The sequence below is a fragment of the Neovison vison genome, chromosome 4, assembly GCF_020171115.1.
Source record: "Neovison vison isolate M4711 chromosome 4, ASM_NN_V1, whole genome shotgun sequence".
Classification (NCBI taxonomy): Eukaryota; Metazoa; Chordata; class Mammalia; order Carnivora; family Mustelidae; genus Neogale; species Neogale vison.
The window spans coordinates 127,269,523-127,284,943 of record NC_058094.1 but is presented as its reverse complement, the minus strand read 5'-3'; the positions used below and the strand labels follow the sequence as shown (position 1 = coordinate 127,284,943).

Below are 15,421 nucleotides of genomic sequence, written 5' to 3'. Positions count from 1 at the left end.
GGCCCCCAGCAAGCGTGCAGAGGCTTCCTGCTGTAGGAGGTTGATGCAGGTTCGGATTTGTAACTCAGAGACGGAGGACCACTTGCAGGCAGGTTGTTGGTGGGTGAACGAGTAGGTTTGAGAACAAGATCTGGAATGAATTGTGCCCTGGGTTTAGGCCTCCGGGAAATGACCAAAAGTTCAGGGACAGCTGAATGGGGAGAAGCCATGACTGCTTTCAGGAAGGAATTTTTATCCCAATATTTATTTACCTATGCACTGCGAGTTCCATGGCGGTTTTGTTTTGTTCATATACTCCAGCTGCTGGGACTTACAACCTCAGCTACAAATACCCCCCCCCCCCAAGCATAAAAAGTGAAGGGGCATGCCAGCAAATCTCGCTGGTAATGTTGCAAGTGCTACAAGGGGCCTAGGAGCAGCATGGAGCTCTGAGAGGAGGAAACGCGGTGGGGTGGGGGCGGGGTGGGCAAAGTCGCCTTTCATTCCCGTCTAAAAACCAGTGGCATGTTTTTCTCAGAGAAAAATCTTTGAAGTGAAGCAGAACTGAAAAGTTTTCCTCGCAACTTGTGTTCTAAACAAATTACATGTTCTTATTTTAAGAAATCCCAGGTTTTAAAACCTGGTTTCAGTTAGTTTCAAGATCCCACGATGAAGTTTTACTGGTCACTTCTGTATCTCACGCCCTCAAATACCAAGTCAGGACTGAGTTTCCAAACTGGGCTTAATGTTCTATGAAAAACAACAACAACAACAACAACAACAACAACAAAAAACCCCCACCACAATCAAACCTGCCACTGCAGATAGAAGCAGACCCTTTTCTGCTAACTCTTCATGCATAGTTTTGATGAGGTGTGAGAGCCTAGAATGTTAAAACTTTCCCCTTTGTAACGGACAGGGACAAAGTTGTGTTTTTATCAGTAAAATAAGCTGATAGAACTTAGAGGGATATACAGGAAGCAGATGTCTACCTTGGCAAGTTGCCATTTTTATAGTCCTGTTCCAAGCCTAAACCACACTTTTAAATAATTAGTTACTAACTAATGAGATCCAAAAATAAGTTGTCAAAATAGAAGAAGGGGGTAGATTCTTGAGTGACCAAGGGCCCATTTTTAAAAAATCCCTTTCAAACAGGGGGAGGGGGTAGGAATTAGTATTCTCTAAGACCATTAATTAGTGCAATTTCAGTCAGTGCCTGGGGCTTTACCTCTTCTCACGTGAGCCTCTCTCTCTGGTGATGAGTACTTGGAGGGTTTATTGCTTTGTTAAAACGAAGTCCTTTGCTTGGGGGAAAAACCAACAACTCCACAAAACCTAAGTTTGTCAAGGAACTTTGGTGACTTGTCACCTCACTAGTGTTAATTAGCTCTCTCTACTAAAAGAGAGACTTACTTCTTAGCCAGGAAGGAATCCTATCTCTTCATGAGTTTTTCTTCTTTCTGGTCCATTGGCTTGTTTCCATGTGCAGTTTTAACAGCAAACTCCATCCAGATTCGACCAATAAAACAGTATGGTGGGTTTTGAGGGGAACAATTATAGTAAATGCCTGTTTGTCCAAAATGGGTGCGAATGGAGTGTTGTGGTGACATATCCCTGTTAAAAACTAGTTAAAACTAGATAAAAAACTAGTTTTTGTGGAATCTGTCAGTTTTCAAAGGAACACTGGATATAAAAGAAAAGATACGTAGTGCAGTCAATGGTGATCAAAAGTGAAGACACTGCAGAATTGTCTGGGTCACCAGGTCCTCTCAGGATCATGTATTTACTCGGTACATATTCTTAGGTGTATGAGGTGCTAGGAAGGTAAAACATGGTGCTCGTCTTCATGGAGCTTAGGATCTGGAGGGGAAGCTGGGCATGAAGCCATTCGGCAAAGATTCCGGAAGATGACTTCATTATTGTGATGGGTGCTGGGAAAGGCTCAGGGCAGGCTATTGAAATTCAGGAGTCTGGGGTACCATTCATCGTTTCTTTATCCGGTTGGCAAAAGCTTCACAGGGTACCTGTTGCACTGGGTACATAGCAGTGAAGAGAACTGTGTGGAAACGTTGTCCGCAAGCTTTGGTGAGCCTGGTGCTTACCGGTGCTGGCTAAAATAAAGGTTCCGGGCACTACCTCTAAGACATCGGGGACTGGACCTGGGAATCTGAATGTCTTGCTAGCGCTGTAGCAACACTGATCTGGGTGGCTCTTGTCCGACCTTGGGAATCAGTGCTCTGGATTGGGTTGGACTGTTCTCATGGCATACCATAAAGATGATCTTTCCATCAGTTTGGGGGGAGCTTTCTGAAAAATTAGAATCGTTCTGAGATCGTTAGAGCAAAAAGAGACTGTTCAAAGTCTCTCCTTCAGGGGTCCTCTGTCTGGATTCATGGAAGAGCTTGGAGGGCCTGGGATCCCTTGGAAATCAAATGTACACTCTTTGGTGTGTGTTAAAGGGTGTTTTTCTGGGGGAGAGGATCCATGACTTTATTATTTATTTTTTTTAAAAAGATTTTAATTATTTATTTGACAGAGGGAGATCACAAGTAGGCAGAGAAGAAGGCTCCCTGCTGAGCAGAGAGCCCAATGCTGATGCAGATGTGGGGCTAGATCCCAGGATCCTGGGATCAAGACCTGAGCTGAAAGCAGAGGCTTTAACCCACTGAGCCACCCAGGTGCCCTGATCCAGGGCTTTAAACATACTCTTAAAGAGGACTGTACCCACCTTTCCCCAAGGTTAAGTCCCAAGTCCCCGGGTGTGATTCTGGTCATGTGACAGATGAGAAAACTGAGATGCAGCGTAACTCCAGGCGGCAACACTCAGGTACCAGTCTCTGCAGAGGCTAGGACCTCTGGACCAGCGCCTGGCTTCAGCCCAATGGAAAGCTCAGCAGCTCCTTTGCTCTGGGACTTTGTGAGCCCTCTTTGAGGGATGTTTCTGAATTTGGAGTGGATCTCACAATTGATATGCAAATTCAACTCAGTGCTGCTTTTTTTCCTTTTTTGTTCTAGAAAAGCTGTTCTTAAGTAACTTGTGTGTTTTACAATGAATGACAGTGGATAATCAAGGCAAAGAAATGGAAGTTAGCAGAAGAGGGAGTTCTCTAGCTCTTAGCAGCCTCTGGACCTTAGCCTTCTCAGTTACTTGAATTCCAGACCAAAGGCAGAATGGCTCACACAATAAAGACAGACTTGGCAATTTCCTTGCAAGTCTGAGTTAAGGATGACTAGAAAGATTTCATCTGGTATTTCAACCCTTTCAGTCAGTTAAGCAGTTTTTATTTATTTTATTTTATTTCACTTATCATTGTTTGGATTGAATATGGTTGCGTCTGCTAACACCCACCGTGAATGTTGCATTGTAGACAGCTTGAGGAAAACGTGCTGGAGAGGACTGTTTTCATCTTGCATTCTTGGTAGGTGCAGCTCACGACTGCAAAAAAAAAAAAAAGAACAAGAACCAGAGAGAGTGAAAATTGATGAATGATGAGTTAGGACAATTATTGCTTGAATGAAACAGCCAGTGAAAGAGGACCCACTTGCCCCACTTGCTTATAGCTGGGTTTTCATATTTCTTAAGTGGTCTCCCGTCTTGGCTGTTGGCAATCTTTTGACTTTTCCTATGGCATCCAGAGCACGTTGTTCTGTTGCCTTTGTTGGTTTTCAAAATGTAGCATGAGTGAATTGAAACGTTCTCATGTGTTTAAGAAAGCCTGAAGAGTACGGTTCACCTCCGTGAATTACGATGGAGGGGCGGATTGCAGTTCAGGTAGCTCAGAAAAGGGGAGGATATAATATCACGGGCTCCTTGGCCCACATCACTCTCTGCTTCCAAACTTGGAGTTAGGCTTGGGTTTGAGAAATGGCCATGCTCTTTGAAACTTCTAATTAATACTTAAAAATCTTCCACCTTTTTGGGAAGTCGTCACCATGCTCCAACTTATAAATTTGGCCACCTGAAGAGACATTTGTAGATGTGGCATAAGAAAGCCATGCAACCCTTGGGTTTCACACTGTAAGCACTGCTGAAAATTGAGATCTTTGGACCACTTAATAACAAATGTCCAGTAGAAATTTGGGGAGAGTCTCATGTTATGGATAATTCCCTCCCTTCTCCTTTTGCATGTGTAGACAGAATTCAACTGGCTTGTTATTACAACTTGGAGGTGTTTTTGCAAGAAAACTTGTGGGCAAGGTTCTTGAACTTGCTAAAGCTCTAGGCTCCCCTTCCGGCCAAAGGTGAAGTGAACTTTCTTTTTTTTTTTTTTTTTTAAGATTTTATTGATTTGACAGATAGAGATCACAAGTAGGCAGAGAGGCAGGCAGAGAGAGAGGGGGAAGCAGGCTCCCCGCTGAGCAGAGAGGCGATGCGGGGCTCGATCCCAGGACCCTGAGATCATGACCTGAGCCAAAGGCAGAGGCTTAACCCACTGAGCTACCCAGGCGCCCCCACGAAGTGAACTTTTAAGTGAGATTTTTTTTGCCCACCCTTGCTGGAAGTTGATGGCACCATTGTTTTGTTTCAGGCGTTCCTGGTAGCAGAGAGCTGAAGTAATGAGAAGGCATCATGGAGGCCCAGTCCCACAGCTCCACAACCACTGAGAAGAAGAAAGTGGAGAATTCCATAGTGAAATGCTCCACGCGAACAGATGTCAGCGAGAAAGCCGTGGCCTCCAGCACCACTTCCAATGGTGAGCAGCCACGGGGATCTCCAGCAACCACGCCTAGAGTCGCTTCTGTGTTCTCTGCATTCCTTGTACACTGAACATTTGCACCTGGACCAGGGTTTGCTCCTTTAGAGGCTAAAGAAAGCAAAAGGGGGATGAGGGATGAGCAGGCTTTAGTAATCTCTACTTTGGCACCGAAACTACATGTTTTCTTCCAAATTTTCTAATTTGAGATGTAAATGTGATAGCTTATTTATTATAGGAAGTTCCTGTTGTGGCATTTTGGAAATCATCTTGATTAGTCTGGCAAGAGTTCAAAATACTTTGCATTTCACATGGAAAGTCTACACTAGTCGGAATAATTAGTTATTAGTTATCACAAAAGACACTGAAGTTGCCTTGTCAGGATTTGGTGGGAGGATCCGTGTCTCCCCCACCAACTCCATGCAGTTTGCTCCAAAGGATTTTAAAAGTTGTTCATGATTGGACCTCAGGTGACACTGGTGTCTGAGGCACAGGTTTTGCTGTTGGCTTATAGAAATGGGCTTAACCGTGTTCACAGGCAATACCTAGCTGCTGTTTTGGGGCACTATTTTTTTTTTTTTTTTAATATTTTAAGCACAACGTCGAGAGGCATTTCAAACAATGTCGTGGAGCATGGCAAACAAATTCCAGAGCCCAGATTGAACAGGTTCATGTTGACCACTTCCTTTTCCTGCTTTCGTACTCTCCTAGGCCAGTTGGTGCCTTTACTTGTTGTAGATTTCCTAGCCTCCCCAGCCTGGCCCCTGCTCCCTGTGCCCATCCTTGTCTGTGGCTCCCATTCCTGGCTGTCACCAGTGTGCGTTGCTGGCTTTGCTGGCACGGGCTGGCGTTCAATCCGCCACTTATGAGTCCAGTTTTGAATGGATGCTTGGGGACATCTATTTACATCGGAGTTAAAATAATGAATTTACATACATGTGGAAATTTGTCCCTGTTTCTTCCTTTATTTGTGGTATTTGAAGTCCGGGCTGGGTCTTATTTTAGTGGGGCTGGATCGTTGTGTCATTCTTCTGGCATGCTTATAGAAACCCCGTTTTTGCCTTAAGAAACATTACGGGACCCTTGTTTCATTTTTTCCTGGAATTCGTAAAAATTAGGCAAATTGCTTATTTCAGAGATAGAGTCAGCACCTGCAGGGTAGATTGTCCAATCATTTCCGACAGGGACGTCACAGGAATAAGCCCTGCTGGGTGTTAAGCTTCAGGAAACATCGACTTTGGTTATCTTGACAGCTTGCAAGCGTGTGAGGGTGTATGAGAGTGTGCTGAAGTGTGTGGGCATGTGTGAGCCTGTGTGTATAGGAGTGTGCACGTGGGTGCGTGAGAACAGGTGAGGAGAACAAGTGTCAGCTGGCCGTCCTGTGGGGACCTACGGGAAGGCCCTGTCCCCCCCACCTCCCCCGTGGTCCGTCTGTCCCAGTGAAGGCGCTGCTGCTCCTGCCAGCCCCACCCACGCCTGGGAGGGTTTCGGTGCTGCCGGGTTTTTCCTGAGCCACACTGACCACAAGCTCCTCTCATGAACCTGTTAAGGGTGACTCAGAACAGAACCAACCTAACCAGCCTCATGGGAGCCCAGCCGTCCGTCGAGGACATTAGCCAGTCTCGAAGGAGCGGTCTAGATTTACCAAGTTGGGCCTGTCTTCTGAACGAGTCAGGGACCCTGAACCAAACTCTGCAGGCTTTTGGCCCCGAGCGGCCCGTGTCCTTGAAACACACGTGGTCCCCTGCGCCTGGGTGGGGTTGAACCTGCCCTATTTGGGGCAGATGTTCATGAGATTTGTGGGGCACAGGCCTGCAGGAGGGCTGTTCTGGCAGCTCTCTGTTCCCAGTGTTCCTGTATCTCCTAAGGGCTTCATTAACTTCTGATATATATTGGGTAATATAAAGACCCAACCAAGTGAAAGAAGAATGGAACTGGTGGTTTGACGCGCAGATTGCCATTGAGGAAGATTCCAGGAAAACCAGAGAACAAATTTCAAGACAAGAACTAAAGCCTTTTTCTTCGCGATTGCTCTGCTTAAGCAATGCTAATAACCCTCCGGGGTCCTCGGCAGGTTTTCCTAACTAGTTCGCAGCCTCTTTGGAGCCCCAGGATCCTGCTCCAGGGGCTGGAATGACCCAGCCTCTTACTTGTTCTGCAGACTCCTACCTGGCCTCCTACTTCCCTCCATACTTGGCTGTGGGCACCCAGCTTGGCTGTGGGCACCCAACTCGGCTGGGGGCTTTGATCTGGGTTCCCTTTGGGTTTCAGCAGATGTGGGGTTGCTGGCACTTATTGTCTGTGCTAGCAGGTGGCTGCCATGGCCATGGTCATCTGATCTTTTGTCCGTTCTGTATCCTTTTCTCTCTTTTCTCTTTATAAACATTTCAGAGGTACCCCGATACCTGCACAGAAGCTGTTCTTCGCACAAAGGACATTAAAATCATTTCCATCTGATCATAGCTAGTGCTGATTGCTGCTGCGTCCAGGGGTGTCCTGGACTTTCTTTACAAAGCTCTGAAATTCAGGGATTTGCCCATGAACGGTTAAAGATGAGTTTAGCATCAAGAACCAAACGGAGGCAATACACGCATTTTCCCCACTCCCGTCTGCAATTTCATGATTGTAATAAAATAAAACAGGCAAACAAGAAAGTTTTGTTATTGGTGCTGTGTTAGGTTGACTTAATTTCTAGCCATTATGTGCTACGGTTTGTTCCTGATTGTGAACCTTCCAGCCAAACCACGCACATTCCATTGCATGTCCTTGCACATCTGTTTTCCTCGTTTTCTCAGCTGAGTATCTCGTGCTAGAACAACACTCATACAGAGTTTTGTTTAAACACACATTCACTCAACCCAAATGTATGGCTCAAAAACCGAGCAGCCTTCTAAATAAGCATTTGACTCTTAACGCTGAAATTTAAAATGACACACACAAGTGACAAACTGTTCTGAGACTTGTATGGGGCGGGGGGGGGGGGCGCGGAGAGACAAGCCACATTTGATTTTTCTAACATTAAGACCCGATATCAACCTAGAAAGCATTTAGTATTCTTACCCAGGAACCGCAATGTGTGTGTTTCTCATGTGTTTGATTTTAAGCTTTAGGGTTATTTAGTCAATGTAAATGACAGAAGAAAAGACTTTCGGCTTTCTGAGTCTTTGTTACGTGCAATTGTGAGTGAAGGATTATTTTTGGCATCTAATATATTTCACATACACAGTGAGTGCTCACATATTTAGGTGGCATTGTTTACTTAAAAATGCCAAGTGTGCTAATATGCTAGGACTGCAAGGAAAATTCCTGAATAATCTGTTTGTTGCTGGTACGGATTCATTGCTTTTAAAGCTCTATGTTATGTTTTGTAAATAGTAAATGGATTTTAGTCCAGATATTTCGAGGTTTTAAACACGATCCTTACCCTGTAACATTTCCTTCCATGACTTGCAAACACTGACTTTCCAATTTGAAGTCTTTTAAGTCATTTTGGGCCGATGATTTTCTTTGAAAAGAGTAATCTGATCTTTCTTATTAGCCTACTACTCTGCTTTAAAAACAAGAAAGGCCCTAATAATGAACGTATGTAGGCCATGGTCTTGGAGATGTTTTATTGGCTCTGATGGTTATTGGGAACATACCTTAAGTGATAGAAAACAGAAATTATTATCCTAATGGTGATGCAATATGAAACCACAGTTGATAGATTAATAATGGAGAGGAAGTTCCCTGTTCACTTTCTTCTTTCAAGAGGAAGGGCCTTGGTTCTCCTCTGCTTAAAAAAGACTCTTAAAGGTTTGTAAGGGGAGACTGTTGTGGTCTGCAAATATGTAAGGAGATACTTTTTTTTTTAACTTTAACCTTTGGTTACTTCCTGGACCAGGGATTTTCTTTTAGACTGTCCAGTAATACCTGTCAGTGTATTGTGGTAGCAACTGGTCTCCTGGCTGAAAGTAAGGGGGCTCAGAGTTTGGTTGGGAATTTGGAATTCATTGGCTGTTCTCCATCATGAGCTCTTGTCTCCTTGATTTTTCTTTTTTTAAAGATTTTATTTATTTATTTGACAGAGATCACAAGTAGGCAGAGAGGCAGGCAGAGAGAGAGGAGGAAGCAGGCTTCCTGCTGAGTGGAGAGCCCAATGCGGGGCTTGATCCCAGGACCCTGGGATCAATGACCCGAGGCAGAGGCTTTAACCCACTGAGCCACCCAGGTGCCCCTTGATTTTTTTTTTTTTTTTTTAATGTCAAGATGTACTTAATTCTGCTCAGAAATGGGTGAGCAATTTGTACACTGTAGACTGTGACTTTTAGTTTTCTTGTGCCTTTAGATGTTCAACCTTTTTTTTTTTTTTCTTGGCCACATTTTTTTCCTTGGGAAGGACTGTCAGATAAAATAGATTACAAATGATAGGATGATTGATTAGGAGAACCCCCCCCCCCAAGTTTGGGGATGGGAAGACTTGCATTGATTTCTGGTACCAGGTTAGACTAGCTGTGAATGCAGGCAAATTAACTTCTCAAAGTCTCAGTTTCCTCATCTTTTTAGCAAGAAAGTGATGAGACCCACTTCACAGGGGATTAAGTGAGGCAGTGTCGGTAGCCTTCTGTCGAAAGAGCAGATGTCAGCCGTTGTTCTGGGACAGAGCCTGTGGATGAGTTAAATGTTACGAATCCAAAACAAAAGGATTGTGTTTTCTTGAATATACACATAGGTTTTGAAATTAAGGGAAAAATGTTTGGGAAAAGTAATTTTGAATCTGCCGGACCCTGGAAAATAGTTCAAGATGTTTCACAAATCCCGAATGTGACCAAGTTTGCACATTTTTTTTTAAATTAACATATAATGTATTATTTGTTTCAGGGGTACAGGCCTGTGATTCATCAGGCTTACACAATTCACAGCACTCACCATAGCACATACCGTCCCCAATGTCCATCACCCAGCCACCCTATCCCCCCACCCCCCTCCAATCCAGCAACCCTCAGTTTCTTTCCTGAGATTAAGAGTCTCTTAGGGTTTGACTCCCTCTCTGGTTTCATCTTGTTTCATTTTCCCTCCCTTCCCCTATGATCTTCTGTTTTGTTTCTCAAATTCCTCCTATCAGTGAGATCATACGATAATTGTCTTTCTCTGATTGCACATCTTAAGGAAGGATGGATAGCAAAGTTTCTGCACTATTCTTCTGAATGCTTCCTTAAGCCAGAAAATCAGGAAAATAATTTTGAGAACATTTATTTTGAATTCTTTTGACCTTGAAGAACTAACATTGATTATATGGCTTAGCATACGAAACAGCATGTGCACGTCCCTTTTCTTGATTCTTTTTTCTGGGGTAAAGGAGATGGTTTGTGTCGTGTTAGAGTTAGATTTTATGCTTCCTAAAGAAGCGTTCACCTTTTAAAACCAACTAACTAATGATAGATAATCTGGTTTCCATAAGAGCTCTGGCTCCCTTGCACTCCACACTCATGTGTCCCAGAACCCGGCAACCTCTGAATCTTATTTAGGCTGAGGAGATCACCTTTCCTACAGTCACCCAGGCTTGAAACCGCACCGTCACCTTTGACCCCTCTGTCTCTCATGCTTCCCACATCCTACTAGTTTTGAAGTCCTGGTAGATTTTCCTCTGTAATTATTCACCCCTGTGTCCCTTCAGGCCACGCTACTGTGCTATGCTATTTAAAACCTACTACCTCATGCTTAGACAGTTCAAGTAACCTTCTGTCCAATCACCTTGCCCTTGGTCTCTACGCTTCTCATTTATGGGACTTGTTTCTGCCAAATGAATCTTTTTATGGTTCTGGTCATGCCACGCCCCTCCTCTAGAACCCTCAGTGATTCAAGTTACATATAGAATACTGTTCAAAACCCTTTGATTAACATTTAGGTATCTTCCAAAAATCTGACCGCAGTCTGACTTTCCAGTCTGATCTGTTACCATACTTTCCTATCTGTAACCCATATTTTAGCTAAATTGAAGGGCTCTTTGCTTCCATGTATGTTGTTCTTCCATAGAATCTGTGTAAATTCTTCTCAGCTGTGACTGTCCTCTATCTCTCTCTCTCACCATACAGACTTGTGTCCTTTTGGCAATTACCTGGTAGTACTTGTTTTTGGGGATACTTTATTTATGATTATTATTTTCATGAAAAGATTATATTTTAGAGAAGTTTTAGATTTACAGAAAAATGGAGCCGAGGGTACAGAGTTCCTGTCCACCCCCTAACCCCTTAGGTCCCCTTCTTACTTGTTAATAGTGTGGTACATTTGTTAAAACTGATGGACCAGTATTGGCACACTATTGTTCACTAAAGTCCCTAGTTTTCATTAGAGGCTGCTCCTTGTGTTGTAGATCCTGTGGGCTTGGACAGATGTGTCAGGACATATAGCCACTGTGACAGTGTCCTACAGAACAGTTTTACTGCCCTAAAAGTCCTGTGTGCCCCACCTATTTGTCTCTCTCCGGTCTCCATAACACATTTATCTTTCAGTTAAAACTTTTTTTGTGTTTTAAATTTTAGTTCGTAAACATAGAATGCAGTTTTGGTTTCAGGAGTAGAATTCAGTGATTCATCACTTCCATATAACCCTCAGTGCTCAACACAAGTGCCCTCCTGAGTGCCCATCCCCCATCTAGCCCATCCCCCACCCACCTCCTTCCAGCAGCCCTCAGTTTGTTCTCTGTCGTTCAGAGTCTCTCATGGCTTGTTTCCTTCTTTCTCTCTCCCCCCGCCTTTTTTTAACCCCCCTTCCCATGTGTTCGTCTGTTTTCTTTCATAAATTCCACTTATGAGTGAGATCCCATGGTGTTTGTCTTTCTCTCATTTATTTCACTTAGCGTAATGCCCTCTAGTTCCATCCACATCATTGCAAATGGCGAGCTTTCATTTTTGATGACTGCATAATATTCCATGGCATACACACCACATCTTCTTTATCCATTCATCAATCGATAGACATCTGGGCTTTCTCCAGTTTGGCTAGTGCTGATAATGCTGCTGTAAACATCCGGGTGCGTGTATCCCTTCAAATCTGTATGTTTGTATCCTTTGGGGTAAATACTCAGTAGTGGGATTGCTGGGCTGTGGGGTAGCTCTATTTTTAACTTCCTGAAGAACCTCCACACTATTCCCTAAAGTGGCTGCCCCAGCTTGCATTCCCAGCAACAGTGCAAGAGGGTTTCCCCTCCTTCACATCCTCTCCAACCTTTGTTTTTTCCTGTGTGCTTGATTTTAGCCATTGTGACAGGTGTGAGGTGGCTTGTCATCGTGGTTTTGACTTATATTTCCTTAGTTAAAATTTTTTTGAATGTTGCACCTGATTTGTCCCCCATGCCCCACCCCACTTCAGTGTCTTGTGCTGGGAGGTTTCCAGGGGACATTCAGTGGGACTGCATGGTATGCCATCCAAGCCTGCCAGGACTGACGGCCGCTCCATGGGGACAGGTGACATGTGGAGCCTAGCGGCAGTGTTAACTCCGGGGCTTGGATCCCAGCTCTGTCCCTTCATTGCTGTGTGATCTTGGGCTAATTGCTTAATGTCTCTGAGGCCAGCGCGGGTGAGTACCCACCATGTCAGCTGTTACTAGTAAATGGGCTCTTCAGAGCATAAGTTGACAAGCTGTCATTCACGGGCACCTTTCATCTCATTCTTTCAGCACAACATCATTTGGAAATAATCTAGGAGTGGGTAAACTTTAATCTGATCAAGAGAATCAGAGGGTACTGGTTTGCCCAAAAGTCTTAAAATGTGGTCCTCAGGACCTAGTTTAATAGGTAAGGAGGCAGATGACAGGAGCTGCGATCGGCACAGTGCCTCAAATCACTGGTCCTGAAATGGGCACATGTTTGGATTTAACTAAGCAGATGCTCTTAGGGTCTCCTTCTCATTCATAAATACTCATCCAAATTGTGGGATGAAGTCAGTAATTCTGTGCCAGTGGGTTTCCCTAAGGGCAAGGCTTCTTTTTTTCGTGTATGTAACTATTGGATTTCGCCTCTAAAAGGACAATTCTTGGGCACCCAGATAAACAAGGAACGAATATCAAACCCATCTTGCCGGAGCCTCGCACAACTTGGGACTAAAAAGCCACGGGATGGTGTGCATGGCTTGTGGAAAGTTCTGGGCCGCTTTGCTTACTCTTGATCAAGCGATGTGGTTATTTCGCATTTCCAGAATTAACCTGGTTCAGAATCAGAAACAGTAATCGTAACAGCAAGAGCAGCAGCTCAGGGCCAAGACAGCGCTTGTGGGAGGGCGTGCTCGCCTGGGGAGGCGGCCTGGTGGCCTTCTGCCTCCTATGTCTTGGGCCCAGGTGGGGGAAGGGCCTGCGTGTCCAGCAGCTCATCCAGCAGCTCGCAGGATGGGATCCTACAGGATTGCCACACTGAGCTCTGGGTCCACCAGGGTCCCAGGCAGAGAAGGAGGTGGGGCGGGTGGGGGGATGGTAAAAGCAAAAATCCCCCTATTCTCTCATTTACATGGAAATCTTTCCAAATACATCTGCCATCATTCACATTTATTAAAAAAAAGAACTTACACGGTGCACAATTCACTCTTCTCATTGTGCACGCCTGTGAGTTTGGATAAATCGATAAAGTCATGTAGCCACCACCACAGTCAGGACACAGGTCCAGGCGCCACCCCTCCCCCCATTTGATAATTGCCTGCTTTTTAAACTTGGCTTAGTGATATATGCTGTTAAGAGTCGGTAGTAATAGCAGGAAGCATTAGAACTACAGTTGCTGCTGGATGTTATGTGTATTTCGTGTTTTCAGAAAGTCCATTTTTTTTTTTCCATTTTTTTTTCCATTTTTTTTTTTAAGGCCCTGTACGTATAGTTTTTTTCCCCTTTCTTTTTAAATATTTCATGTTGAATTGGTAGTTCTTGAAAATTGCCCAGAAGTATATGGACTAGCGTGTCTCCTAGTCTGTCTTTTCTGAGTGTCCGGTCAATGTATTGTTTCCTTTTAGGCATATTTAAAATGTCATTTTGCTTAAAACCCAAAGCACTCCTATAACTGAGGGCTTTTTCTGCTGTTGTTTTGCCTCCGTGAATTAGTTGCACGAGAACATTAGAATCAGAACACGTAACGCAGCTCTAACCTAGAGGGAAAAAAATAGCAAAGCCTTTGTTAAATCTGTTTTCGTTCCTTTTTTGGGGGGGGGGCAACTTCCTTCTCTTTCCCCTCTACTTTTACAGATGGGTCTTCATTTCAGATAGGGGGCGTTTTTATTTTAAAAGTTCTTCCTCCTCTGACTTAGGCTGCTGTTTTTTTTCCTTTTTCATTCCCTTTTTTTTTTTTTTTAACCCCTTTCTTTGACTCTTCCCTCTTCTTGGGCTCTCTCTCTCTCTTTTTCCCTTTAGTTGTAGAAAGTTGAGTTCCATCCCAATTATTAAATCTTCGGAGACCATTCCCACATGGTTCCGTAAATGGTAGCTTCACCCCGCGTCCTTTCATCTCTCCCCCTGCTCTCTGGCTTGACAGTTGAAAAGGTCTGGCTGTGCCGCACAATGGTTTGATTGGTTTCTCTGGGGGAGACTTTTCCCTGGCTCATCATTCGCCAGGCAGGTGGACCAGAAAGTCTCTTGATTCTTTTGTTGCCTCTCAAAGTCCGAGGTCTTTGACTGAATAAATCCGCCGTCATGGGATAATTTGCTAAAAGGAGCTTGGAAGATGTGAGAGAAAAGCCTCCCGACTTGGGTGCCGCATTAATGAAGTAACGGAGCCTTGGAGTTTGCAATTGAAAAATCACCAGGAATGCAGTGGGTGGAGACGGGCTTCTTTTATTTCCCATAATCAACTTTTCGTTCTATCATTTAAAGCCTGCCCAGCCTTGTGCTTGCCTGCCGGCCTGCTCTGGCCACATTTGCACCCGTTTCAGGGGACAGCCCTGTCCGGCTGCAAGCCGTTCGGGCGCTGTGTCTCGTTAGTCATTAGATTATTACCCGGGGATGGAAAGAATTCCATATGACAGGACTAAGGTTGAGTTAACACAGGACGAAAAGTAATTTACAGATAGGCTGTCCCCAGCCATCTTTGTAGCCCCTGATAAGGTTTCATTTCAGAATGGATAGGCGACATTTCCACTCACGGGCCCATTCCGCGACACCTGTGATAACAGCTTCTGGATCCTAATTGAAATTGGTTTCAAAATGGATTTTCACTTTTCTCTGTCTGTGGAAAATATTGAATGGACTCAGAGCTGCCACAGAGAACCCCAGACCTTGGGAAATGGAGCGGGAAGCCAGGATCATCTTTCATAACAGTGTCGATGATATGACAGTTTTGTTATCTGTCTTATTAATGAAATCATTGATCACCTGATGAGGGAGATAATACACTACGTTCCACCGTGTTCATGAAGCTCAATTAGATTCGTATTACAAATAAGGAGGGGGAAAACAAACAATGGAACTAAAGTAGTAAAGGTCACTTAAAACTTTTCATGCCCAAAGGGAGCGTTTCAGATCAGGGCATTCTGAGTGATGGCTGTCCAGGTCATTTTGAAATGATCAGAGCTAATGCGACATCCCATGCCCACCTTTTTTGGCCAGTGTGGAGTCACTCCTGATTTTAGTAAAGATTCATTAAGTGAAAATCAGAAGTCCACAGGGGAGTCGGGCGTTGGGGTGGGGAGGGAGCTCTGAATGAAATGCTTTGGAAGGAGCAGAATGGGAAAAACAAAATCTGCAGAACCTCTTCCTTCCCCATGGAAAAGGAATTTGGGGCTTGTCCTGCATAGGT

The 15,421-nt window shown here is 44.3% G+C and overlaps 1 protein-coding gene across 2 annotated transcripts in view; it reads left to right on the top strand.

Moving 5' to 3' along the window:
* Positions 1-15,421, top strand: part of GLI3 (GLI family zinc finger 3) — a 263,470-nt gene that overhangs the window by 9,280 nt on the left and 238,769 nt on the right. For both annotated transcript variants that reach the window (XM_044245664.1, XM_044245663.1), the window contains exon 2: positions 4,509-4,673. In XM_044245664.1, the coding sequence (XP_044101599.1) occupies positions 4,550-4,673 (124 nt within the window). In that variant the 5' untranslated portion in view covers positions 4,509-4,549. The remainder of the gene's footprint in view (positions 1-4,508; positions 4,674-15,421) is intronic.